At 37.5% G+C, this 26,699-nt stretch overlaps 1 protein-coding gene and 1 non-coding gene across 2 annotated transcripts; one reads left to right on the top strand and one right to left on the bottom strand.

The window, feature by feature from the left end:
• Positions 1–927: 927 nt before the first annotated feature.
• Positions 928–26,492, bottom strand: LOC122073931 (exocyst complex component SEC3A-like). Its single transcript, XM_042638651.1, has 25 exons — positions 26,127–26,492; positions 24,852–24,922; positions 23,266–23,346; positions 23,025–23,092; positions 22,696–22,798; positions 21,870–21,958; positions 19,213–19,330; positions 18,461–18,565; positions 17,264–17,365; positions 17,010–17,147; positions 15,298–15,426; positions 15,123–15,203; positions 14,941–15,015; positions 14,302–14,475; positions 14,062–14,212; positions 13,878–13,942; positions 12,585–12,755; positions 12,407–12,486; positions 8,788–8,869; positions 6,462–6,559; positions 6,246–6,354; positions 5,989–6,057; positions 4,188–4,253; positions 4,018–4,107; positions 928–1,212 (listed from the first exon to the last, which is right to left on the bottom strand). The coding sequence occupies exons 1-25, from the start codon at positions 26,311–26,313 to the stop codon at positions 1,102–1,104; spliced, it is 2,613 nt and encodes an 870-aa protein (XP_042494585.1). The 5' UTR covers positions 26,314–26,492; the 3' UTR covers positions 928–1,101.
• On the top strand, positions 10,283–10,500 carry LOC122074992. The gene has a single exon (XR_006139133.1). It is a non-coding gene; the product is annotated as a small nucleolar RNA U3 (small nucleolar RNA).
• Positions 26,493–26,699: the final 207 nt, after the last annotated feature.

Here is a 26,699-nt window from a genome sequence, read left to right as displayed (position 1 = left end):
CCTCCCAAACAAACGTAGGCACGTATAGGCACACTACCCTGATGGTGCAAATACACGTTAGCACACAGGCCACTGGAAAGACGCACAGGTAGCATGGTCTTTTGGCATTTACTGTGTTTACGTGTTTCTTGTGTTAGTAGGATAACATTCTTTTTCCCATTCTTCATTTTTTTTTTTTTTTTTTTTTTTTTTTTTTCACTGGTGGCTGAATTTAACAACAGAACAATCCAAATGTGATCCAACAAGCCGTGCTAAATGGATTCCCATTCACCATGACCTTAGAAAAACTAAATCCTTCTTTGTATAGATCTTTTTTTTTTGGTAACATCTGTAAGGACCTTCTTCAGTGAAAGGCCATTGGTTTGTACCTTGTAATATCCGCCTAAGTCTCTCTCGATATTATATAGAAGGGAAAAGGATTTATTGTTCTCACACTCACAGCGCCAAATTTCTGCTGTGAAGTATTTTAATCTCCTTGTTAAAGAGGAGAGCTTCGTGCAAATTAATCATGAAGCTCTAAAAAACTGATCTAATACCCTGTCAGTGCTCACTGAATCAGTTGGTTCACATTCTGGTGGCTTTGGCTGAACATTGCCTACTTCTAGAAGTTCTGCAATGTGAACAGGACTGTTTGAATCCCCATTGAGTGTAGCTGCATTAAGAATCATGGCAACCCTGAAAGCATGAAGGATTGCTCTGGTTCTTGATAAAAGCAATCCAAAGGGCAGCTAAAGGACACAGGTGTTGTAGGCATCAAAGAGCCATCAGTCCTGTAATGAAAACATTAAACTAAGCATTGATTTTTTGAAGTTGAAGCAAATAGTTGCTTAGAAACTCATTTTTTCCCTGTCCGAACAGGGTTCGAATGAAAGAGTGTCAATCAAATTGTAGAAACTACATGAAGAAAATGATTTTCCGAACCAAAGATGATATAAACACCAGTATTTATTCTAGCCATCAGAAGGGCTTAGAGAGACATCTGTTACCTTTCTTATTCACTAAATGAATGAATTGAATTACCCAAAGAATAAAGAATAAATACTCTCTTTCCGTACAAGTATCTTAAGACTGTACACATCTGAAAAGATCAACTTTCTCCCCCTACATAGAAGCAAGAAGCTCTTTCATCTCTGCTACAGATGGAATTGTTTCGCTGGGGTAAATCTTAGCAACCAACTGTGCAAAGCTATCATATTTGTCTAGAAAATCCTTCTGCCAAATATAAGAAAATCTTCACATATCGGCCATCAGAAAACATGTTTTCCATTATTTTTACAGATTAGAGTAGCCATGTTAATTACTCTCTTTTGGGTAGAGACCTAACCAATCACCTTATCACACACCCTATCTAACATTAGCTTAAATTTAAAGTACAAATGATGTCAAATCACATGCAAAATTTCAGCTTGTCCCCGAAATATCCCTGGCAAACATCCCACTGGGGTTTTAAATTTTAATTTTGTTTCTCATATATCATAACCTTTCCACTAAACTTTAGGATTCATTCAAATTCCTTCCCAGATAAACATGATTGAACAATGGAATATGTGAAATGGCTAAGTTTGTTAAGTTGATGGATATTGATACAATGACTGACATGCTAGATTTTCTCTTTTCTTTTTTTCCTCTAAGGCTGTGATTGTTTTTCTCTAAACTATTTTACAGGAAAATAATTATCATCTATAAGTTCTATTTTATTATTTTTATGCCATTCAACTTTTGTTTGGATATGACTAATAAGCACATTTGAACAAGGAGTTGGGGAAATAATCCAACCATATGATGGGGGTGGTGTCCTCATGGGTGCAAAGAGTACCAATGATCAAGATGTTGGAGTTTATGTAATAGGGGTACTTTTTCAACTGTCTTTATATTAAGTTGTCCTAAGTTGCATTTTTCCTTTTTCACTTTTACCTCCCTAGGGAGGACTACGTAATTTCCCTCAGTTATTAGTTTGAACATAATATAGGTAGGAAAGCAAAATCCTCTCCCACAATTTGCCCTCTTTGATCTCTTTCTTTTCTCAACTTCTCTCCCTCTTCTTCCTTCGTCTCTTCTCTTCTTCTTCCTCATCTCTAACTTCCAACTCAAGATACCATCACTATTTTCGTAAAACAACATCTTGAATTTTGAAATGGATGGGGAATTTGTATTGTACCATAGGTTCATAAGAGATTCTCACCATTACCTGCTCAAACATAACGGTCTTCTCCCCAAGAAATAAATAATTAAACAACCAAATGAAAACATCTGGTTGGAGCAGGGGCAAAATTAATAATAATAATAATAATTAAAAAAAAAAATCCTTCAGAAAGTAAAAAAACAAGATGCGTCATCCACTTGATGCCTAACAGTTATACAATAGTTTCAAGAATTTAGGCATCTTGTGTCATTGTTTGAATGAGTGGGGTGGGTTTGATTCTGTTTCTTCAATGATCCTCATTCTGTCTTGAAAATTTCAACTGTGGCTCATTCATAATAATAAACGAAAAACTGAAATCTTGGGCAGAAATGGGCCACAAAAGCAAGTACAGGAAATAAGGTTCACATATATGCCAGTAGTACTACTAGGCACATTATCTGCTACAAGATTCATAAAATAAACAACTCCAGAAGTTTCTTTTACTAGTTATATTCCTTAAAAGTTAGAATATTGAGGAGATTTTAATGGTGATTCTAGCATGTAAAGGTTTAGGATTAAGAAAACCCCCTGTAAACCAGAATTGCAGGAAAGTAGGAAACAAACCAGATAAGAGATTTCAGAAAACAAACTAATGAATGGCACGAACTGGCCAGAAATCTGGTCGAGGATTATTATTGCTTAGAAGTAATATTCGATCTATAATCCATTCATGTGATGGTCCCATTTGTTTCTCTTTGTGATGATAAATTATCTACTTAACTGAGTGGTTAGATTGCTTTCATACGGCGGGAGTCATTGGTTCAAATCCAATAGTAGGTATGGACCAAGGAACAGAACATTAAAATTCCAGATCAATCCGATGATCGATCTGAAGTTATGGCTCCAGCCAACTCAAAGTAAGACTTTTGAAATCAAGGTCTAGAACTAGAAATCAATAACCAGATTCAAAACAACCAGGATAGACGTCTTTCAGAAGATTGAATATACTGGAATATTAGTAATAGATGCATAAACAGTTGACTGAAATCAGATCTCGGAAAGGTACCTCAGAGGCTCAGTTTTATAGAAATTGAAGAAACATACCAGAACTAGAAATCTTATAGTTCAGTTGAAAGATGAAATTTTCTAAACCAGGAAACAAACCAGCAGAATACTGATTAGTTACACGGAAAGAGAAACCTGAAACTAGAATGCCCAGGAACTAGAAAGTTAGAACTGACCTTATTCTTCAAAAACAATAAGAAAAGAAGAAGAGATATGTTCCAACACACATACACTAATAGGACCAACTCTTAAGTCCTAACATGAGTACAAGACTAGAAGTAGCCTAAACCAATTTGTAATCCAACTAACTACTTTATTAACCAATAAAAGGCCTAAAAAAAACTCCAAAACTGACTCAAAAACCTCCAGCGATGATTGAGGAGTTCCTAAACCAAGTAGGACTCGATATAATGAAAGGAAATCGTTTCATAATAGGACTGAACTTATAGATTCCTAATCCAAGCTGAATTAGATCACATAAACATGATCAAAAATAGAAAAAAAACTGAAAATAGAACTCTATTCAAATAAAACTCCGCAGTAGACTGAGGTACAGAATTCCCAGTGAGACTAGGATTCCTAGAGAAACTAAGAATTCTGAAAAAGTGAAAATCCTGAAACCACAAGCTATTCTTGTTCTCCTGGCATTGCTACTGGTGCCTAGATGATTTTTAGTGATATTTTTCTTATAAATCTTTCAATGTGGTCTAGACTTGGGATTCCGTACCACATGTTGCTTACACATATGAAGTTACCAAATAGATCAATATATACCTCAATTCTTGAACCTTAAATCTTAAGCATGATGCAGAACATAATACTTAGCTTACCTTGCATTTATCCCATAAAGAAGGCAGCAATTCCTCAGAAGTCAAATTCTTTTGTAACTTTCTATACATTGCACTGACAGACTTGTCAACCTACACCAGCAGAGCCATAGCATAAGTAAATCATGTCACCAATAAGGGACTGGCAACTTTTAAAGGATTACTGGACTTACCCCGGATAAACTGGATTTCAACATCTTACGGAGATCTATTTTAGACATCCCAAGCTGGAAAGGGATCTGAAATTTTATTAAATAAAATGTATTCAGCCATGAGATCCAGCATCCAAAACGTATAATCTGCAGAAGCTAATAAATATTCTACAGAAACCTTATAGATAAGGATTGAAAATGCTTAGCATCAGTAGAAGTTTCTAGCTAGGCATTTCAAATTCAGAAGGCAACGTTTACTTGGTAAAAACAAACACATTAGAGACATAATTTGACTTCTTATGAAAGAAAAACTATCCTGGTGGCCTATAAACAACCATTAACTCTCATGGGAACGTAAGTCCCACTTTTGGCCACATTTTAAACCAAATCCTCTCACAGAACCTAGAACAGCGCATACATGTACAGTTACTGTCTATTTGATCAGATCCTGGGTTCAATAACCCCAAATTAGGGTCACCATGGGTCCACCAAAGTGAATAAAACTCAAAATAAAGTGACCAGTGACAATTTTGTAATTATTCAAAATAGTTCAGGGCCCTTTGGAAGAGGGACAAGAGTTGGGACAAGTCATTAAATAAATTTGAGCAAGGGATTTTATGACAAATTTAAATCAGAACTGGTCTAAAAATAAAACAAGGCATAGGAAGCAGGGCCTTTTTGAGAGAATAATTGAAGATTCTTTCCTTATGTGCAACAATAGGACTATCTTCTTCTACCTCACATTAGAGATGATGTTTAAGTCAGATTGATTTAAAATTAAAATGTTTTAAGACGAGATGATTAGAAACAAAATATGTTGAGTGCAATTTAAATAAAAACACATGAAACGAAGCATTTATTTGATTGTCTAAGTTCAATCTTGAGGGAATGATTTAAGGGAATGTTGCCATAAAGCTGGGTGCATAAAATAGCTCAAGAAGCTTCTGAACTGTAGTGTGATCAGTGCACTGTTAAAACTGAAGGCTAAATTTGTAGACAGCTTAAGGACAGCAATGCTTCATAATGATTAATTGGGTAATGATGGAACAGTACAAAGATAAGCTAGTCTAACTGAGATGAGAATGAAGAGATGGATGAGAAGCAGGAATGGTATGGACAGATCAACAGGTATATGCACTAGAGGCAACTTAAGGGTAGCACGAATAAAGTGACAGGATGAGGTTAAGTCCATTGAGATGGTTTAGACATGTGCAACAAAGACAATTAATACACTAGTTGAATGAAATGTGAAGTACAAATTGGAGGTGTTGGAAGAACAGGGGAAGGCCAGAAATGGCTTAGATTGAAATCTGAAGTAAAGACATGGGTTCTTCTAAGCTAACAGAACATACAGCCTTAAACAGAGTTGAATCAGGGAACAGGTAGACAACTGCAACAGGCAGGGGTAAGTCTTATTGAGTAGAGTTTACATGGATAAAAAGGAAAAATCCCTTGCTATCACAAGAACCATACAAAATCATAAAGAAGAGCAGTAATACAATTTGAGGAGCTGCACGATGAAAACATACTTGTACTAGTTGAGAATAAAGAATCTGTCACTGTAATTATTATACTAAGCAAATAAAAATATTTAATATACAGTGGAAGAAGAAAAGAGGGCAGGCCTTGGCGCAACTGCAGGGTTGCTCCATTGCAGCCTAGTATTCGTGGGTTTGAGTCAGGGAACATCCTCTTTGCGAAGCAGGGATAAGGCAGCATACATTATGACCCTCCCAGACCCCGCAGTGGTGGGAGCCTCGTGCACTGTGTACACCCTTTTTTAATACTTTGGAAGAAGAAAGAAGTTTCATGATTCACTAACCTCCTCTGGTGTGATTGTGTACATCAAATCTTCAATTTTTCGAGCAAACTGGAAGAGTCTTTCAAATGTCTGCATATAAAAATATTTATGAAAATCCATCTTCATAACAACACAGTCAAAGTTCTCAATACAAAAGGTAAAGTTACTGGAGCTTCAACATATTGCGCAAAAAAAAATAATAATAATAAATTAAATCTAATTATGAGTCATTCCAAATAGATAGGAAGAAAAGTAAATGACAGAGAGGGAGTACTTACATAGTATATGATCATGTTGATGTGACGTGTGCAAGCTTGTTCATACGATTCACTTGCTTGGTGGTAGAACTTTGCAAGTGTGGGCACAACATTAGCTAGGTCGTAAAGGCTGCAAGCAATCACTTCCAATCAACATCCTAAACACCTTTCAAATGAATCTAAAGATAACTTCAATAACTCATAAAAGATAATGTAGCAGAAAGCATCCTTAAATACCTGTTCTGGAATGCCGCATAGTTCTCTAAAAGCACAATGTCAGCATACTTTGGATCAGTTTGTGCAATTTTCTCCAAAGTCACAAACATTATACTAACCTGTACAAACAGTATGATATCTCATGAGCTTCAACATCACACAACAAACAAATCAATACCAATGTCCAAAATAGGCAATTCCAAATATCAGCTACTCCAGTCGAGATCATTGATTCAGATTGGGATCAACTCGGACACCATCCAATCCACGCTTTATATGATCAATGACAATGGATTGGGTGATATCAACCTGATCCAGATTAGAGCCACTAGAGTAAATCTGGTTCCTGATCCCATTCCTCAAAACAACACTGAAGAATGTTAGTTACTTCTGGAAAACTCTATGGATGAAGACAAACACTAAGCTGGAATTCTCTATGGCATTCCATCCCCAAATAGATGGTCAGGCCGAAGTGGTGAATCGAAGTCTCAGTGTTCTAAAATGAGAAGACATCACCTTCTATTATTGATATTGCCAAGTTCGCATATAATTTTTCCATCAACCGCACTACCAAACGTACTCCTTTTGAGATAGTACTTGGTCTTCAACCACAAAGACCGATGGATTTGGTACCATTACCCCCTCATGCACGAGTTAGCAATGAGGCAGTTGAATTCTCGCCGTACATTACAGACGTACATGAAAAGGTTCGACATTTTATTGCCATTAGCAATGAAGGCTATCAAGCTACGACAAACAGACATCATCGTTACATGGAGTTTCAACCAGGTGATATGGTAATGGTTGCAATCACTCCCGAACATTTCCCTCTGGTTACCAACCACAAGCACACCCTCGGAAGATGGGATTATACAAAGTGCTGAAGCATATTGATCCAAAAGCATATATGTTGGAATTGCCACCAGGCATGAAGATAAGCAACGTTTTCAATGTGGCTGACCTAACTCTTTGCATGGGTCATCATACTGATGAGGCTGATATTGAGCATGCACTACGGCTCCCTCAATTCGTAACCCACATGGACAATGAAATTGAAGATGTCCTTAATAACAAGTTTACTACCATGCGGGTTGGTAAGGGTTACTATTCGTTTCTTATCAAGGGAAGTGGAAGACCGACCAAGGATAGCACGTGGATCCAAGCCGATGACTCTCAACATCTTGATCCAGATCTCTACAAATGCTACATGTCATTCCTCCATTCGTTGGAGATGAATGATTTTAAGAGCGGAGAGATGATTTAGATCCTTTCACTGGTCTACAGTATCGCAGGAGAAACTACCAGAACCAGCAGTCCTAATCTGGTTCTAGATTGGTCCAGCCAGCCAAGCCCAATCAAGCCAACCTGGACCAGCTTCTAGAAGACCTATTCTTCAAGCTATCGATCTCAAGTTTTGAACTTTATTTTGTCTCATTGTGAGACTTAGCCAGCAAGCAAGCAAGCACCATCGATTCAGCTATCGATCTCAAGTTTTCCTTTTTATGTGTTTTCTTATTGTCTAAGTATTTAATTTCAGTTTAGGAAATTTATTTGTCTTGAAGTTGTTTTCCTTTTTTGTTTTTCTTCTTGGCCAAGGAAGAAAAAGTTTCCTTCTCTTATAGTTTCCAATTTCTATAACTTTCCTATTTTGACACAAAGGCTCAACTATAAAAAGGTAACCGAATTGTAACTCTTTCACAAGTTGATCAATGAAATTTTGTGAGTTTGCTTGCAAGCTTGTGTCTGAGAAAGATAGGATGTGCAGTGGATAAAGTACACATTGGTCGCCGTTGCAAAGATGTAAGAGAGAGAGAGAGAGAGAGAGAGAGACATCAGTCCACCATACACAGTATTTGTTTGTCAGATAGAACATTTATCTCCAAACATTTTTCAATCAACACCTTAAAACCCATCAAAAGCATGCATGCCTAACCAGAAGAAGAACCTCTACAATACTCCCACAATTTCAGCAAAATCTTTGACCTGATCTTTCAAATTCCCCTCACATTGGCAGAAGGAACTGTCATCCAAAATGAATGCCCCTTGGGTGCACATGATTGCAGGCCTTCAAATAAGAAAAGAAACCTTATATTTCTGGTGAGATCCATGACAGATGAACTAATAACCTCACAGTACTGGGCACCTACAAGCATCCCTCATCCAGAGTCTCCAGACTTGGTATCACTAGTGACTCTCTTAGGATGTAACTCCTATCTCCCACCAAGCTAGTGAACATCAACAGTTAAAAATGTGGGTTCCATACTACCGAAAATCTGTACCTCATTCTCATTTTAGGTTAAACAGGTGGAATAAAGTACATACCGAAGAACATGATGGAATTACTTACAAGTTTTGTGTAGGCCTGATCAACCAAATCCCTAGATTGCCCCTGGATATACTGCTCCATGCGTGTTGCAAGGATCGCAAATCTAAAAAGAAGCAGTGAAACTATGTTCAATAAAAACTGACTCAAAAGAAACACAAACACATGAAGATAAAATACTTCAGCCATTTCCAAAAACTAGATTTTCACCCCAAAGCGATTCTTTGGCCATGAGGAAACAAATTTGTCGAATTTCCAGGTCAAATCATATGAGCTCCAAACTCCTATTCTTTGTCAAGAACTTCGTTATGGACAAAACTGAAACCATCACCAAAGAAAATTGCATACCAGCCAACACTCACAATTGAGGGTTTCTAAAAGTCTTTCATTCTAAACAAAATGGGAGGGAAAAGGGGAGGAGGGGGAGACAGAAAGAGAGAGATCCACGGGGAAAGCATTTCCACTTCACCATGGTAAGGCTATGTTTGGAAGCCAAGAAAAGAAAAGAAAAAATTCCAAAAAAAAAAAAAAAAAGGATTTGAGGAGAAACACGTAAAAAATTCATTGTGTAATTATTAATTTGAGCACCTTGCAGTTAGTGATAAATTTCATGAGAAACAATAAAATTTCTACGGGCATGGAAATTCCCTTTAATTTTCTAGGTTAATTAAAATTTCAAGAAAAGAGTGGTGAATTTGAATTTGAGGAGAAAGCTAGACACATAACAAGTTCATTGCTTTGTCTTTTGCACTATCTTCTTTTCTTTTCTTGGCTTCCAAACATAGCCTAAATGCTAGGTTATAGAAGAATCTAGCTTATAGGTTGATCTAGGAACCAGCATGTGCATGAGAATGCATAAAATCAAGTATTTTTTTTTTTTCTTATGAAGGTAATTTTCCAATTTCAATACGATCTTTATGCCCCCAATGACGCAAAGAAAACCTAAAGAGAAGATCCATCATCACTCATTTCACCTCCTATATACAAACACACACCCCCACTAAAAAATCATGTACTAGCTTACTGGAATTTGCTTGACTAACAAATTAGGTTAAGTTCATCAATAAATGCCTTGAACTATCAATTTTTATGGAAACACACTACAGAAGACCGACGAATAAGCTCTAATGCCGCATATCAAAAGATCATACATCGAAATTGAAATTTATCAAAAATCCAAAGTCTGGCTAAAGAAGATTTACTTTCTACTCTCTATGATCACATCATGACCTTCTGTGTTTCCTACAACATCTAAGTATATAACATCAAACTAACTAGAATGTCAACCTATATAAGAGTTAAGACGTTCTTGGACTCTCTGAACACCAAAACTTTACCGGTGAAGCTATAGGGACTAGGAAGAACTATTTCCCTACTTATAGAATCTTTTTAAAGTACCTTTTAAGTTTTAGAGCTAATCTCCACTCTAACTACTCATCACTAATGCATCACTGACCCCAGAGCATTTATGATTTCACAATAACAAATGTCAGTGCTCTACACAAATGAATATCTCTGCACGACCTTACTTGAACAGGATCTATTCCATAGGTTCGTACCTCTGTATCCTTGAGTCCTAAGGATACAGGATCCTAAGTCTGGTTGATGAGACATGACCGTCCGATCAGACCGTGATTAACAATTCTGATGATTTTGGTTCAAACCTATCAAGCGCTAGAGGATCGTTCCCATGGTTGGTTCCAATCCTAGGGTGGTAGCACGGTTGTCTGACAGAATCCAAAAACCCTTCATTCATCCAAAAAAAAAATATATCTCTGCCTTTTTGAGATTACAATTTGTGTTTAAACCTGACGTCACAAAAACAGACATATGATAGTGATGTAGATGCACATTATGGAAGGAAATATGAGAGGAAGAAGGGTCCAGCCTTAGTCCACCTGAGTGGCTAGGGTCCAGCCAAGAAGCCAGCCGAACCCCTACTTGGTCCACCTAAGTGGCTAAGTACAAATAAGGGCCAATTGGGCCCATCGGCTAGGGGAATAATTAGTAGTTGTTTTTAATTAATTAGTGGGCCATTGGGCCCATCGAGTTGAGTAAGTGGTATGTCGAGTCCAAATTGTCTTAGGACTCTATTTGTTTTCCACATAGGTTTATTATTCCTAGTCCAATTTTGAATTCCTAGTTGTAGTAGAAGTGTCTAGTCCTATTGGGAAACTAGCTTCTAGTTGAAGTAGGAGTGTCTAGTCCTATTGGGAAACTAGCTCCTAGTAGTAGTCTGATTGTTATTCTGCCCTCTATAAATAGAGAAGTCTATGTACTCATAATTTCATATTTGAATAAAGAATAATTGCAGTCAATTGCTTAGAACAGCCGGGATAGCTGTGGGTGAGAAGGCCGGGCCAAAACAGCTGCTCCACCCCCACTTTTCCCTTTGTTTCTTCTTGTTTAAAGCTTTCTATTTTATCCTAAAGTTACTGCTGTTGAAGTATACGACTGTTGTGAGTATTCAGAAGTTCAGATCTGTCCAAGTTACAAACTAGAATTGATTCTCTCTTGAAGCCTGCGATTATTTCTCCTGGGTCAGAAAATCAAGAAAGCTTGTAACTTCACAACCAGCCGTCAGAATCCTCTCAACTTTGGGGGTTTTGTACCCTCCCTAGGGACTATCTATGCCCAAGAGTACAGCACAATCGGACTCCTACAAACCTGGTCGCACCTCTCTCTCTCCAGCTCTATATCAGGTCTTTCTCTCTCCTATCGGGTTGGGTTTTGGGCTGGTTTTGCTCTTGCATTGGTATTGTATCATTGGGGGTTTATTTGATGGTCTTATTTCTTTGTTTCATGCTCCTATTTGTATTGTTTGGGGTTATAAATTGCTAAGGTAGTTTCTTGTAATCTACTCCTGCATTAGATAGATGCAAATTTGTAAAGATTCATTCGCGTCTACTAACCAATGTCGTTGGTCATACAAATTTGTGAGCATTATTACCATGTACAAAATTATTTGTATGTCTACCAAACTGAAATTAGGTACATGATCCAACAGTTAAGTAGTACTAAGAAACTTCCAAAGCACAACATGAAAAAAAAAAAAACACTGAATAGCTATCCTGTAACTTGACCCAAACCTAAAATTAGTCAAGAAACCCCACCTAAGGCCAAGTGAATTAGGGAAGTATAAGCCCTTAGACCAACTTAGGTTAGTTTGGTAACTCAATTTACGCAGGGCACACACTGTCAGACAAAAATGGACATTTCTAGCACATGAAACAATGAATCCAACCACATACATGAATGCATCAAAGACAGACACATTTCAAGCTTCAGTTGGATGTGGTTGCACAAGGAATCAGTCCAAGCCCAACCTAAGGCCATGAAACAACAATCCAACTGGACCTTAAGCAACATCCTGTCTGCAGAGTTCCAGTTGAACACAGCCAAGTTTCTCCACATGAATGCTAGAATCCCTCAACTTTATATTTAGTGTCACGCATCTAGAACAAGGAAATCAGGTCTCTTTTGCTTAAAGGAACAGGGTACCACATTACATCACTATGTAGCAATATTAAAGAGTATTATGTCAAAACCACACAAATCACCCAAATCATGAAAATTTACTACTCCTATCTAATGAAATGTGGCTAAGAATAATGAACCACACATCTCATAAAATCCAGTTTACCTTGGGATATAAGACAAGACACCCATCTGCCGAACATTGCGCTCATTCCTCTCAATCTGGTGGCAAGCTTCATCAACAAACTGCAAACAAGGCATGCAAAGAAGAATAGCAAAAGTCATCATATCAATAAATTCTAAAAGAGAATTAGGTAAAGTTGATCATAAAGGCCAAAGCTTACCCGGCTGAACTGCATCGAAATTCTTGACTCTAGCTCATCAAGCAAAAGGCGTACAAATCCTGCAGCATCAGCTTTCTGACCAGAAAGATAACGCTCTGTAATCCCATGCATTGATATGCAACGTAAAGGATCAATCTTGTATGCCCAGTCCACCACAGCACAAAAATCTTCCTAACAATGCATAGAAACACAAATGTTCCTCTATTTAAAACTTTGAACCTCACCAAAAGATCAAATATTAGATTCCACCTAATATGCTTGCTACTGGGCAACAGTAAGAAGTTCAAAACATCCACAAAGGCCTTATAGTTTGAATTTTCAACACAAAGTACCACAGAATATTTAGATATAAGTAGCAATGTCCCGCCACCAGTGGCTGTGATGGCGTCCAAGCATCTTGGTCTCCTTGTTGGTGTCGCCTTGCGTGGGGATAATTTCTAGAAGATCAAGTGGAGGAGGATCAGATTTTATTGCTGTCTTAATCTAGTTTCTATTTCTATTTTTAGAGAGTAGATTTTCCTTTTATTGTAATGACACTAGTTGGTTAGAATCTTTCATTGTTGCAATATTGCTATTAGATAATTTCCTGTTTTATTTAATAGCTAGGATCTTAGTTACTTGCTGTTCAAGACTTCATATTATGTTGTCTTTCCTTTTTTGACTGCTGGCTACAGCCACTTGTACGTAATGGACTGTTTGAGTCCTCCCTGCCACACTAATTAATGAAAATAAAAGAGAGTTTTTTATAACTATGTTGCTGTGAGAGGCAGTGTAGGAGAGAATCCTATTTGAGGTGAGATGCCTAGGCAAGAGTGAGAGGCTTGAACCATCTATGCTTCCCTATCCCTAAATTCTTCCCCATTCTTCTCCCTCAATCGATTTCCTATTTTTTATTTTGTTATCACTGGTTGTATTTCAGATTGTAAGTGACTGAATCTGTGATTCAGACCTGGGGTTACAGCTTTGTTAACAGCTCTAGTTATCAGCCTTGTTGGGACTGTAATCTCTGTTTTCTGTTTCTGGACTGGTGTTTAAAGCCTACTGTTTGACAGTGGCTGTGAGCCTGTGATCCTATCTGGGGTTGGGCTATTTGAGACCTAGCTCTACATAAACTTCTCGATCAATGCAAACCATACACACTGGTGAACAATTTTTTATTAGAATACAAACATTTTTAGGTACTCACCAAAAAAAAATTTGTGATAGAGAAACTACAAATCTAAAAAAAGGATAGCTCTTGCAGTAAATATGATCCCATGCCCACGATAAATAGTATGTTTCAGCAAACATTACTTGGATTCCATCAAGCAACTCATGAAGACATTCATTTAATGTTCCCAGGTCGGCCGAAGTTTTACCTACAAAGTGAAATGTGTTAGAACTTTTAACATGTAATTCCACCCACTTAAACTAAAATACAAATACTACAGCAAAGCTTCTCTTTAATGTGGTCCATGAGGCACACAAAGAAAATTACCAACTTTGCTGTCATTGTCATCAATGTCCATGATGCCCAAATCGTCATCATTTACATCATCATTGGATCCATTTTTTTTCCCATTGGCAGGACCTCCAGGTGGAACAAGTGCCGGAACTTCAAAGCACATGAAATGTGCAAAGAACGAACTCTGAAATTTGAGTAGCTGTATCAGTTCAAGGTCACACAAACATACTACCAGAGAATTTTCAGAATACAAGCAAAAATTAGGAAAATAACCTCATCTACAAGGAGGGGTATAAAAATTGTAAGCATCTTAGCATATGCATCAGAAACACTAGAAGTGTCTGCATTGTTCACAGTTTGATTGGAACCTGCAGATGCTTCAAGCCAGACTGTTGGAATTCTTGATGCTTTTGTACTAGCACGAAGCTCATTGGCAAAATCTCGAGCCTGTAAATGATCAAAGACTTTCAACCACAGGATACTCTATGTTACTGCATTTTCCAAGACAACAATATTCCTAAAATCAATACCAGATTCTCAAGTACAAAACAACTGTGAATTAGTTCATGATGTTTAGCGCACAATCTAGCAACTGGACCCATCATAAGGGCAAACAGAAAGGCGTGAAATCAATGAGAACCAGAGTCATGAGACAAAGAAATAACACATGTAGGCTGGATATACCTCCAAGATTGATACAGTCCAGTGATAGGAAGAAGAGCAGGAAAATTTTAGAAGTGCCAAATAAGGATGCGGACAGTTTTTATCATTGCAGCATATAACAAATCATAAGTTCCCATCCAGAGAAACGTGCAACAAATTATAGAATGAAAATCATTGGAACATAGCTTGTTCAAATAAAAATGGAAGTGGCTTCAAGATTATTGGAAAGGCAGAATGTTTTCCCCTAACCTCTCGACGAAGAAGCAAATTAAGGGAGCTACAATAAGCTTTTCGTAATCGGCCCAAGCAATTGTTATCAAGGCTCTGCCATTAGTTCAAAGAAGCACCCAAAAAAAAAAAAAAAAGATAAGAAAAAGAGAGCTTCAAAGCAATTAGAAACTCCATAGGAGTAAGTCTGTATGACATGAAACCTTCAAATGTTGCAGAAGGCGTGCATATGTCCTGCATTTGTACCGAAGATCAGCATGATCAGGCCTCTTCAACTGCCCACGCTGTGCCCATCAAAACAGATGAGCAGCAAAAGTCAAATCTCACCACTGAGAACTACGAAAAATTATTATGAATAATATATTGTGGATGATTTACCTGCGAGAAGTAACTCTTATCACTTATCATAAAATCTACCACACTGGAAAAGTAGTTTCTCAAGAACTCAGAAGCTCTACGCACAAATTTAGCTTTTAATTTTTCATGTTCAGCACGCCTCTCTTTAACCTGAAAGAATTTCACATCCCACATTTCACAAGAATATATACTTCACAAAAATCATTCAGAAAACCATATTCAGTAACATGGAGCCTTCCCAATGCCAGAGAAAATCAATATTCAGCAACATGGAGCCTTTCCAATGCTAGAGACAATCCTTAATCAAATATTCTAGACCATTCATGACAAGTGGGGTTTTAAGTATCAGTAGGTATCGCATCAGCATCTGCAGGTACCGATAAGATACTTATTTTTTTTTAAAACGTGTGTATTGACTGATACATGACTAATATGGGCCAATACGACCCATACAATCCGATACAGGTAATATACACTTGATATGCCTCCTTTAAATCTGCAAAACAGAAACTGTGAGTGAGACACAAAACTGGGAGCAACCGCATTGGAAACTTGTTTTTCTCTTCGATATGAGTAGGGAGGAAATCATTTACCATAAAAGAAAAAAACAACCCTAATCTTCACCATATCAATATGTTTTGGGGACTTATAGTGCTCAAATTATGGACCGAAAACAGATTTGGGCAAAAAAATGGTAAAGTTGCAGATCTCTTTTTTTTTTTTTTTTTTTTTTTTTTGTTGGGGTGTGAGGGTGCTCAAATCTCTTTTTATTTATTTTAATGCATCACTAGATTAGGTAAAAACGACTCAAATCCTTGCATCAAGCTGATATATATTTGCATATTGCATAACAAGGTGTTTTATGCTTCAAAACAGTATTTTTATGTATTATAAGCATATCCATGCATTTCTTGACCATTTTCATGCATATCTTTAGCGATATAAGTATCTTATGTCTCTCCTATACATCTCTTAAAATCATCCCTCCGATATGATTTCCGAAACTGCTACGTAAATCCTTGATGACAAGAGTCATTAGACCCCACAAATAACTAAACAGACTTCCGTTTGACAGCACCAATACATCATTGAGCAAACCAAACACAAGGGTATAAACTGTCAAATGGTGGAAGAAGTGAAGTACAATGATTGCACATTCAAATGAACACATGCATTAAAACTACAAAAATCCAGCAGCCAAATAGCTAGTTCACCACACAGTATTGTATCGTTGGGACTTGGCTCTCTACATGCTATGTTACATGTACTTTGTACCATTTCATAATTTATCAAAATTATGTTTCTTCATTCATGGTGCACAATTTACTTGCTTTACTGGCCTTTTCTGTCTTCTAGTACAAAACAATGTGTAGAATAGGCAATATTACACAAGGTATACAATAGGGTTCAGCATATACTGCCTACCAAGGGCGAAAATCAAAACTATCATTTTGTGTGACTTTTCTTGCAATATAAAGGTTTATATGGACTAAAATACGGTTTCCCCGAAGTATCAGAGCTTAATATGGCCATTTGCCCCCCGAAATGGCCAACTGAAACTGGCTGGCAAAAATGCATTGTTCGGTGAATTTTCAGCCATTTTGGTAGTTTCAATCATTCAGTCAGGCCGAAACGAGACCGAAATTTGAGTTTTCGAAATATAGTTACAACCTCTCGAGTACACTGCTTCAGAAAACACTAACTTAAAAAATAAAGTACGAAAGAGAACATACAGCTCGCATGTTTGCGTAACAAGGATCCAAATTAGGTACTTCCAAACTACGTAAAGCACCCGTTAGCCATTCACATGCTTCAATATTTTGAAGCATACGCGCCTCGTCAAAAGAACCTTCTAGTAGACATGCTGCATACTGAATTCAAGAGATTGCATTAGAAGGATTTTTATTTTTATTTTTATTCTTTTCCCCAAGAGGAAAGCTGAATGAAACGGAAGCAATTAACAAATGCAAGTAATGTACCAATATACCTCAGGAGGAACACGCATCCGTTCAAGAAGTTTATCAAGCTCTGCAATAAGTGCTTTATTACTTACAGATTGCATCTCCAACTTATTATTACGAATTTCTATCTGGATAAGACAACAGAAGATGGCAGTATTAGACAGGTAAGTGACAGCAAGCAAACGCATGCTTTTCTTTTCCATAAATAACAATTTTATGCAATTGAAAGATATAAAGATGCTAGTAGAATAATACTCCACCTCTATTGAAAGGGGTTATACTAGTACAATACTCATATAAGAGAAATAAAACAGAGATTAGAGAACATAGCCCTGCTTTCAAGGCAAAATCCATCAACCATGATTAATCCAATAATATAATTTAAGAAGCACAATAATCAGCAAAAGACCTATGCAAAACATGGAAGATCAACTGCTTGACCAAGCAGAACAATCCTGAGTGGAAGCTTTGAAGGATGGAATGACAAACAATGTGAAATTCATCAGGGTAAGGCACAAGATTAGGAAATGGGAGGCTAAGCCTGTTTTACATCACTGGCAACTACAAAAACTAATAAAAGTACTTTGTAAAATAATCAAGTCCATTGGCATATGTCGCATATCCACTGTACTGATTGACTTTCTCATCAAAATGAATGCAAAGCACCAACCATCAAACAAATTTATGAAGTGGGACATGGTTTTCCTGTCAGAGATATTAGAGATTGTGCTCTAAGGGTAGTTTGGGAACTAGATATGTTACTAGTTATGTTATATTATATTTTTCCCTTTTTACCTCCCTAGGGAGGTTTAAGTAATTACTTATAATATATTAGTGAAGCAATATATTTGTGTTAGAGAGGAATTACTCGCAACACACGATTCTACCATTCTATCCTCTCTTTTCTTCTTCCCCTTCCTCTTCTTCTTCTCCAATCTCTCATTTCCTTGTTCTCTACCCATCCTTGTATTCTAACTTTTCCACCAAGGAACAAAGACATTTTCATGTCCATACAGATAAAGAAAATTATAGCATTCAACTCTGGAATAGCATTACAAAAAATGCATTTGAATGCAAACATATAGAAGTATTGTGATAAACATTTATTAATATAGCAACATGACATAAGAACTAACTCTTTCTTACTGGCTGCCAGCCTGACCTCTATGACAGATAAAGAAGTGTTCACCAAGGATATTTACACAGAATCAACACGGCCATACCGATTCAATGTCCTCTCTCATGTGCCTAAGTTTTACATTGAAAATTCCCAGCCACTCGTCCATATCATCCACACAAATGGATGCCGATTCTAGCCCCTGCAATACCTGTATGATTCACAAAGCCACGACAATTTAATAGCACCTCCCAGTGAGCTGGTGACCTTCATACAATCAGTTCTATTCTTATAATAGAACAATCAGAAAAGAACGAAAAGAAAAGGTCAAATTTTTGTTGCTGCTGACAAGCTTGAAAACTGAAAGACCCAAAAAAAGAATACCGAAGACCTCCTACATTAAAAAGATAGTCACATATAGAAAAATCAAACAAAAGGAAAAAAGGAGAAATGTTACAAGAGTTAATAAACAATTATTCAGCATTATCATAGGACTCTCCCCATTTGGTGGCAAAAAAAAAGGACAGTTGGTTACTTGGTTTTATTGGGAAGTCTGGCCATTTGCAAAGGGTCAGATCAAATACTGAAAAGGGAAGGCATATAAGTTGATTTAAAGAATGGCCCAGGATTGAATGGAATGGCCAATAAGATTCATGTAAGCAATTCAAACATTAGAGACGGTTGATGCAATGATGGAATTACAATTTAAATTTCTTCTTTTCTTCAAAAAATGCACTTACTATTGGATTCGGAGAACCAGCTGCTAAAAAGGGACAATAAGACTAAAAAAAAGGCTGAATTTCGCAAGAAAATAAATTGTATATGAAAGACCCATGCTTTGATAAAATATAATGTTACCTCCTCTATCAAAGGTTCACTTTCCAAAATGGCATGCACATTTGCCGCTTCCAAAGCAAGAAGTTCTCGCTTCAATCTTTCAGAAAATGCCTCTGCTTCACCAATACCCATGACATACCTACATACCATGGCACTTGGATTAGGATTGATTCCATGATTAGCACAACTAGCAGCTAAGTGAGGAAGGAAGAGGAACAGTCGTACAGCATATCTGGACCTACAATTACTTAAGGAAAGCAAATATTTCTGTTTAAGGATTGATGTAGATCAAGCTGCTAAGACAAAGGCACAGTTCTGGTCCAATTTTTGTTCCATCGGGCCAGCAGCCTTTTTGGCTAGTTTTTTTATCCAGTTCCAACAGCCCCTTGGGTCAGTAATTGTCTTTTATGAAGCCTAGCTGGAAGCCATCAATTGGAGTAGTTGCAGCCTTCTAGAAGCCCCCAGTTTGTCCTATCAATTTCTTCAACAAGGCTGATTTTGTCTTTTGTGAATGTTTGGGCTACAAGAATCGATTTCAGCAAAGGAGAAGACTTAGTTTCTATTTTACTTCTTTCTTTAGGTAGCAAGCAAGTCTGAAATAGGAAGTATTAGTTAGTACTACTCAGTAGTTACTAAGTTGTAATACTTTCCTTCTTATTTGTTCTTCCCCCTTAGATTAGTTTCCTATTTCAGTTGGGACTCAAAGTCAATACTTTACATACTTGCAACAGCTTGGCCAAAGCTATATAAAGGTCCATCGATTGTAACAGTTAACTAAGAATTTGTTAATGAAAATTGGAGAATTTATTCCATGGACTGAGAGAGTCATTGAGGGGTGAGATGCTTAAAAATCTGAGAGGGTGAGAGGCCTGAACCACTACCATTCTTCTTTCCCTCTTCATCTCCCCCACCCCCCCGAATCGAATTCTGTTTTCCCTTTATTTCTTTTATTTTCTGGGGGTGTTTACTACTATCTTAAGCCTACTGAAGCTATCCTATTAACCATCAAGTGTTGCTGCTGTTGCTGAAACTGAGAAAAGCCCTGTGAAAGTCGAATCAGGAGGAATTCTGGACTGGAATCGATCTACCCTATCTCTCCAACCTGAAGGTCTTTTAGTACCAGCTTTGGAGGGTTATTCAAGCACCCCTAGGAGGCCACTCAACCAAGACATGGGGGCCATCCTTGGCCTGTATCAGCTACTGTGAAAAATCTCCGTACCAACCCTAATTGTGCCCTCACTGTTGTTGTGGTGAAATCTTCCCATTCTGAGAAACTATTGGCACTGTTATTTGGAAGTTTTATTAGGTCTATTAAGACCTTTACTCGACCTGAATATTGGGCTAACCTGAGCCCTGGTTTGTGAGTTATCATCCTTTCCTTTTAAGCCCTAATTTTCCCGGATTGTGTTACAGCAGAACTATCTATTCTGAACCTGATTTAGAGTTTTGTTGGAGTTTGTTTATGTTATCTGGGATCAGATCACTTGTGATTTGATCTTACATTAAGGATAGGATGTTATTTCTTGACCGGATAACCAGCATGGATAGAACTGTTAAGGCCTATGGATTGTCAGTTTGTTTGTACCTTCTTTACATAGCTTCTTCATAAACCAGCTCATTCCTTTTGTCTCCACAGCCCACCACTTCCCTTATACCAAAAGCAACTACTGACTGTGCTAGATTACAAACTTCATACCAACAGCCATTGCATCCTTGTTCAGATATGCCCTTGAGGCCTCTTACTCCTTCAAAGAAGGATAGATGCTAGCTTTTACATATGTTTCTGGAGTCACATAAGGATAGTATCTTTAGAAACTGTAGGTCAGAGATAAATGGACCACCTAAGCTTACTGAGAAACCGTCAACCAAACCAATCATGTTGGGAGTTTGGCTTGAGACAAGTAGGATCAATGACCTTTTGTTACTCTATTTCTTTACAAAGCTTCTTCATAGACCAGCTCATTTCTTTTAGCTTTTCTCCATATCTACCTTTTAGATTTTTTTTCCCCACATTCCAAATTTGTGTACCATGGAAAACACTAGTAAGTCTCCAACACTTGCAGACCACCACTCCTTGATTCCAATCAACAAAAAATGCATTAGGAAAAGCACCTTTTGAATATTCATCCAGTAATCCAATCATGCATTTTCGTATCATCCTCCGGATGGCTTCAGGGTTAAATAGAAACAAAAATGCTCCGAAAAAAAATTAGCATTTAACTGATATAGCGTGTACAAAGAAATCAAGTGATCTCTACCAATCACCAAATTAAAAAAATAAAATAAAATAAAATAAAAAATAAAAAATAAAAAATGGAAGGATGAAATTTCAGATGACACAAATGAGCACCAAGAAATTATGAAAGCAATGTGGAAAATTGGGACAACAAAAAGTTCTCGAATTACGAAAAAACAGAGCTTCATACAAGAACATCTACTCATCACTTTCATTCCTCCCCTCATGCACCAAGTAGAGAGGGAGAAGGCAGAACAAAGAGGGAAAGAGCAGAAACAATCACAAGCCACTACTATTTGTGATCTCCGTCAACTTGTCTACAGAAAGATGTATGCATTCAAGAAAACAACAAAAATGGGGTGCACGGCGTAGGGTGTTAATGAAGAATCAAATGGAGTCTCACATGGGAAAGGGAGTGGAAGAGAATGAAATGAATACATACGTGCCAAGAAGAGCCTCCATGTCCTCTGGGACAACTGGTCCCCCATCTTGAGGATGATGTGCTTGGTTGGTGACAGCTGGCGTGTTTTCCTATTAAACATCCGTGTGAATTAATAATTAATAGTCTCTCTACAAAAGTTCAAAATCAGATGACAAGATGCCCATATTACTACTGCATTAAGTTACAGTAAGCATCAAAAGACACCATAACAGAAATAATAATGCAAAGAAAGTTCAAAATCGAAATAACCCCAGTTACAGAAAGCCATCCAATGGAACTTATAAATTTCATGGTCGAAACAAAAAATAAGAGAATTAATGTGCTAGTACACAAGCTACCATCTGTAATATAAATGCTATTAAGAGATGAACATTACACGTACTACCAGAGGGACTACATTAACCCTGATAGGTTTAAGATCCGACTTTGCAATACACGTACTACCAGAGGAACTGCATTACCCTGATAAGTTTAAGATCCGACTTTGCAATACCAAAACCTAGATATCATGCTGATTCCATTAAAAAAATTTCAATCATACAATGCATCATCTATGTTAATTCAACTAATAAAATAGGACCTGACAAGATTTCAAATCATCCAAAGCCCAATCTAACAGCACCTACTTCAAATGACACATGAAATGCAAGAATAGAAAGATAATGAACATATACAGAAAGCGTGAAGGGAGGGAGGAAGAACAAATGTCATATCATTTTACCTTTAGCCCTAAGATCCCCCTACTCAATAGATATTCCAAGAAATGGTAGACTAGAAAGATAATAAAATATTAAGAAAGTAAAAATAAATGCAATATTATCAGCACCTTAGCCCAAAGAGCCATCTCGACGACATCTATACCAACAACTTTGGGAAGACGGCCCAGAACCTCTTTACACATGTTTAAGATGCAAAGCAGAAGACGATTCCTACATGCAAAGATAAGAAAATGGAATATGTAAAAACAACCTAATATCGAGAGAACATGACTGGTCCATCAAGACCTTGTATCACCATTCAGAAAACCAGTAAAACAATAACCTTTCTTACAATGCAGTTTATTACCAACCATAAAATAAAATAACATAAAACTTACAGAATCTCAATATGCACTGGGCAGAATTTTATAAGAACATCAAAGAAGAAAGTGTGAACCTGTCATCAATGTTCCGCATGGTCCACTGAGGAGGAGCAACACTCTGGCTCCTGAGGTTATCAAATCCCTGCATGTAACTCAAAATCAAAAGCAAATCTAAATATCATTAAAATCAGATGACGGAACTTCTCACCATAAGTGTTGGCAAAGTTGCCTATAATTTGGCTCATCGGAAAAATCTCTGCACACTTCACCATAATCAGGAATATGAAGGTAGAAGAATAATCCCGAAAGACATACCAGCATAAATGTACAGCCACTGGGGTCATTCGCAATAACCTCCACTTTGGAAAGATGCTTTAGCTTGTACAATTTTGCAGGCTACACATGCAACAAAGGATTTTGAGAAGAGATCAGTCAAGACTCAAGGCCATATGTCAAGCAAGTATAACCTTTAAAGATTAGGGAAAGAGTTCTCTGTCCAGGAGCATGGCTCCAGCACCAGCGCAGGGGCCAATGGAAGCGCATCTGGAAGCATCAACAGGGTGGGTATTTCCACCTTTCATGGGGGCAGCACGGTCATTTCTGTGTCTGGGTGCAGCCCTACATCCCCAGACAGATTCCTTTTTCCCTAAAGATTATTACCATAACTTAAGGGAAAAAATTTCCACACAACCAATGTACTGTACACCCTCACAATGGTTTTTTTAATTATTTTCTCTCTCATCCCTGGCCATGTGGGCCCCATTCAAATGATACACTCCCAGTGCTGCCATTGGTGTGGCATGGGAGATTTCCCCCACACTGACGGCATGGGGTCTTCTCCCATAAAGTTTAATAGAACCCTCATTTTAGGGACTACTTTTTTTTTTTTTTTGGGGGGGGGGGGGCGCGGGTTGATTAAGGTACATCGCTCCTAGTGGGAAGACAAAACTTCTTTAAAGTAGTAACTCGAGATTTATCGTGGTTGGTAAAGCAGGAGACTTGTCTTCCCAACGGAGCAGAACAGGTGCCCATTTTTCCTTTTTATGTACATTTAAGTATTTATGGACACACCCTCATGATCTTTGTTAGAATATTCGGAGGGGTAAAGTTTAAACCAAAACGGATGAAGATATGAAATCAGCTCTTGGAGAAATTACTTGAAATCTTCGGGTAAGGGAGGAACATCAGGGATTTTGAAGGTTGTCCCGGACGAACATTCAAAGTGGGAAGATATGAAATCAGCTCTTAGAGATATTACTTGAAATCTGCGGGAATAGGAGGACCATTAGGGATTTTAAGGATTGTCCTGGACCAGCATACAAAGTGGCAATGAGGGCAGTAGATATAGTCCAGCTAGGGGCACTGTATGCAATGTATTACAAGCACTATTTCACATCTTCTGTTTGGAGATATTAGATATCCTTTTTTATGTACAATTAGGTTTGCAAGCTCTTCTATAGGGCTTTATATGGTGTACTGTGTACATTCTTTCTTCCTCTGTGATTGCTGTTACTATACCGACTTAACCAAAACTTATAGGTGTTTATGAACTTGCTTCATTTTTTAAGTTATTTGAACTTGTGATTAAGTCCATCGATGTCTCAGGTTTGCAATTCTGATTAATGCAATTGACTTTAGTGGTTTGGCTCATAGTCACACCGATGTGAAAAATAAGCAATTCAGCCCATGCAACATATCCAACATATCCACTGGCAAAACTTTCTCTAAATGATGGAAGTGTTAGTAGTTAGTGATTACATTCCAACTTAATCAAAATCTGTGGAATCATTACAAAAGGTTTGTGTACAGTTTTCGAAAATATGAAAAAATCTCCAAGCATCTCACACGAAACACAGCAACAAATGCCTCAAATATACTTATTAAAAAGAACATTGAATTACCTCAAGAACTCCACCAGAAGAATATTTCATGACACGAAGAAAAGCTTTAGTTTTCTGGCCTTTAGATTTGGCTGCATAAATAACTAGGTGTTATGGTCCATAATGCACAAATAATATTTAGCAAAACCATCCAGTCAAAATACATCAGCGCATGTTCTTTGAAGAAAGAAAGAATAAAACTATAATTCAGGACACAGGAGGCCTTCCTTCCTGCCTCTAGATGGTAGTAGACAGTAGTTGCAACCAGAAACTTCAGGAGCATATGATGGTTACTTAATGCTAGGGAGGCTACACCTCGTGAATTCCCAGTAGAATGTGATGGAAATTAGACTTGACACATTGAAAAAGACCGACTGGAGAACCCACATGTTATAGTTTTGACATCTTCAGCATTGATTCCTCAGCAAAACTCCCATCTTCTTATGGCATTAGTTTCATCTGTAGTTATGTTTGTACAGTATCAGTTTCATTTTAAACTAATGTCCCAACAAGAAGTTAACAGTTATCAAGCACAGCATTACTGTGCAAACCCAGAAACGACTTTAGGAATGCTTCAGAAAACTTCGAAATCTAAAGCTGTAAATTTCCATTCGTAACAGCACGAAAGGGCTGAAACTCAAACAAGACTATTCACTACAACTTTCTCTTCTCACCAATTCTCCAAGAATTTCTGCATCCTCTTCAATTTGGAAATATGGAAATACACTTCAATTGTTAGCTGAAGTTATATCATTCCCATTGAAAATCTATAAATAAAAACCATAAGATCTTTGCACAAATGTTACTTGGGCTTGGAAGGATCATTCACATGAACCATTTTCTTTTTCCCATCAACGTTCACAGCACCCTGAACCTGAATTTGGCATAAACTCTGTTCTATGATGATTATTTATCAGTTAAATGATGTGCATGATTCTTACTACCATCCAAGTAAAACACGATGCATTGTCAATGTCAATGTATGTATTATGTTTAGCGAATAACCAAACCCAACTTTCAGTTATAGCTTTAAACGAAGTTCCCTACGTGTTCTCATTCACATTTCCTACATTTTTCGAAGTTAGCAGAAATTCATATAAAGGAAAAAAAAAGTATTGGCCCAATGCAACTAACATTATGAGCTGTAACTCGTACGGTAGTATTAAAAGCAGCTTGAATCACGAATATGAATTAAAACAAAATCTCGCCACTTAGAGAGAAAACAACAGGTAACTAACAAGTCAGATCGATTCAGGGATCATTTAAAAGGCAAATTGAAGAAGACGGAGTGCGTACCAGAGATGGCAAGAACTCTAGGTTTGGCCATGTGATGACGAGCTAATTTTCCAGATTTACCCCATATCCCACGACTCTTAGCAACGCGGATCGACAAGACGACCTGCTGTTTGGAACCTCCACCATCGTTTATAGCAGTTTCGCAAGCTCGCCTGAGCTCATCGTCGTCTGCGCTCGATTTCGCCATTGTCACTATGCAATTCGAGCCCGGAGAGGAAAGGGCAAGATTCAGATATAACGGTTTCCGGGGGTTGAATGGAAAAAAGTTTCAGTCAGGCGTGCAGCGTGCAGCGTGCAGCGTGCCGAGTCCCGACTCCTGAAATGAAATGCGCTGCGACCACGAGACCCGGCCAACGGCTAGACACACGGTACATGTGGAGAATATCGGCCGAGTGTGTTCCCTTTTCCCACTTCCCACGAAAGTTGTCAAATGGAAACCTTCAAATGGGTATCAGAAATTAAATTTGTTAATTTCTTTTGATTATCAAGTTTCCACTTTTCCTTCACCCAAACACGTTAATTTATATTTTCAATTGCTTCAAAATTTTCGATCATTTTTTAAATATTTGTATC

This window comes from Macadamia integrifolia, chromosome 3, assembly GCF_013358625.1.
Source record: "Macadamia integrifolia cultivar HAES 741 chromosome 3, SCU_Mint_v3, whole genome shotgun sequence".
In the NCBI taxonomy this organism is placed as follows: Eukaryota; Viridiplantae; Streptophyta; class Magnoliopsida; order Proteales; family Proteaceae; genus Macadamia; species Macadamia integrifolia.
The sequence above is the reverse complement of the archived record's forward strand: the minus strand, read 5'-3'. Positions and strand labels throughout refer to the sequence as shown.

Excerpts from the sequence above, each read along its gene's own strand:
- LOC122073931 (XM_042638651.1), bottom strand. The coding sequence starts at position 26,313 with ATGGCGAAATCGAGCGCAGACGACGATGAGCTCAGGCGAGCTTGCGAA. Across the intron at positions 21,959-22,695 it reads AGATGGCTCTTTGGGCTAAG|GAAAACACGCCAGCTGTCAC; the intron begins GTGCTGATAATA and ends GATGTTTAATAG. Across the intron at positions 19,331-21,869 it reads ATGGAGGCTCTTCTTGGCAC|GTATGTCATGGGTATTGGTG; the intron begins GTATGTATTCAT and ends CATGGTATGTAG.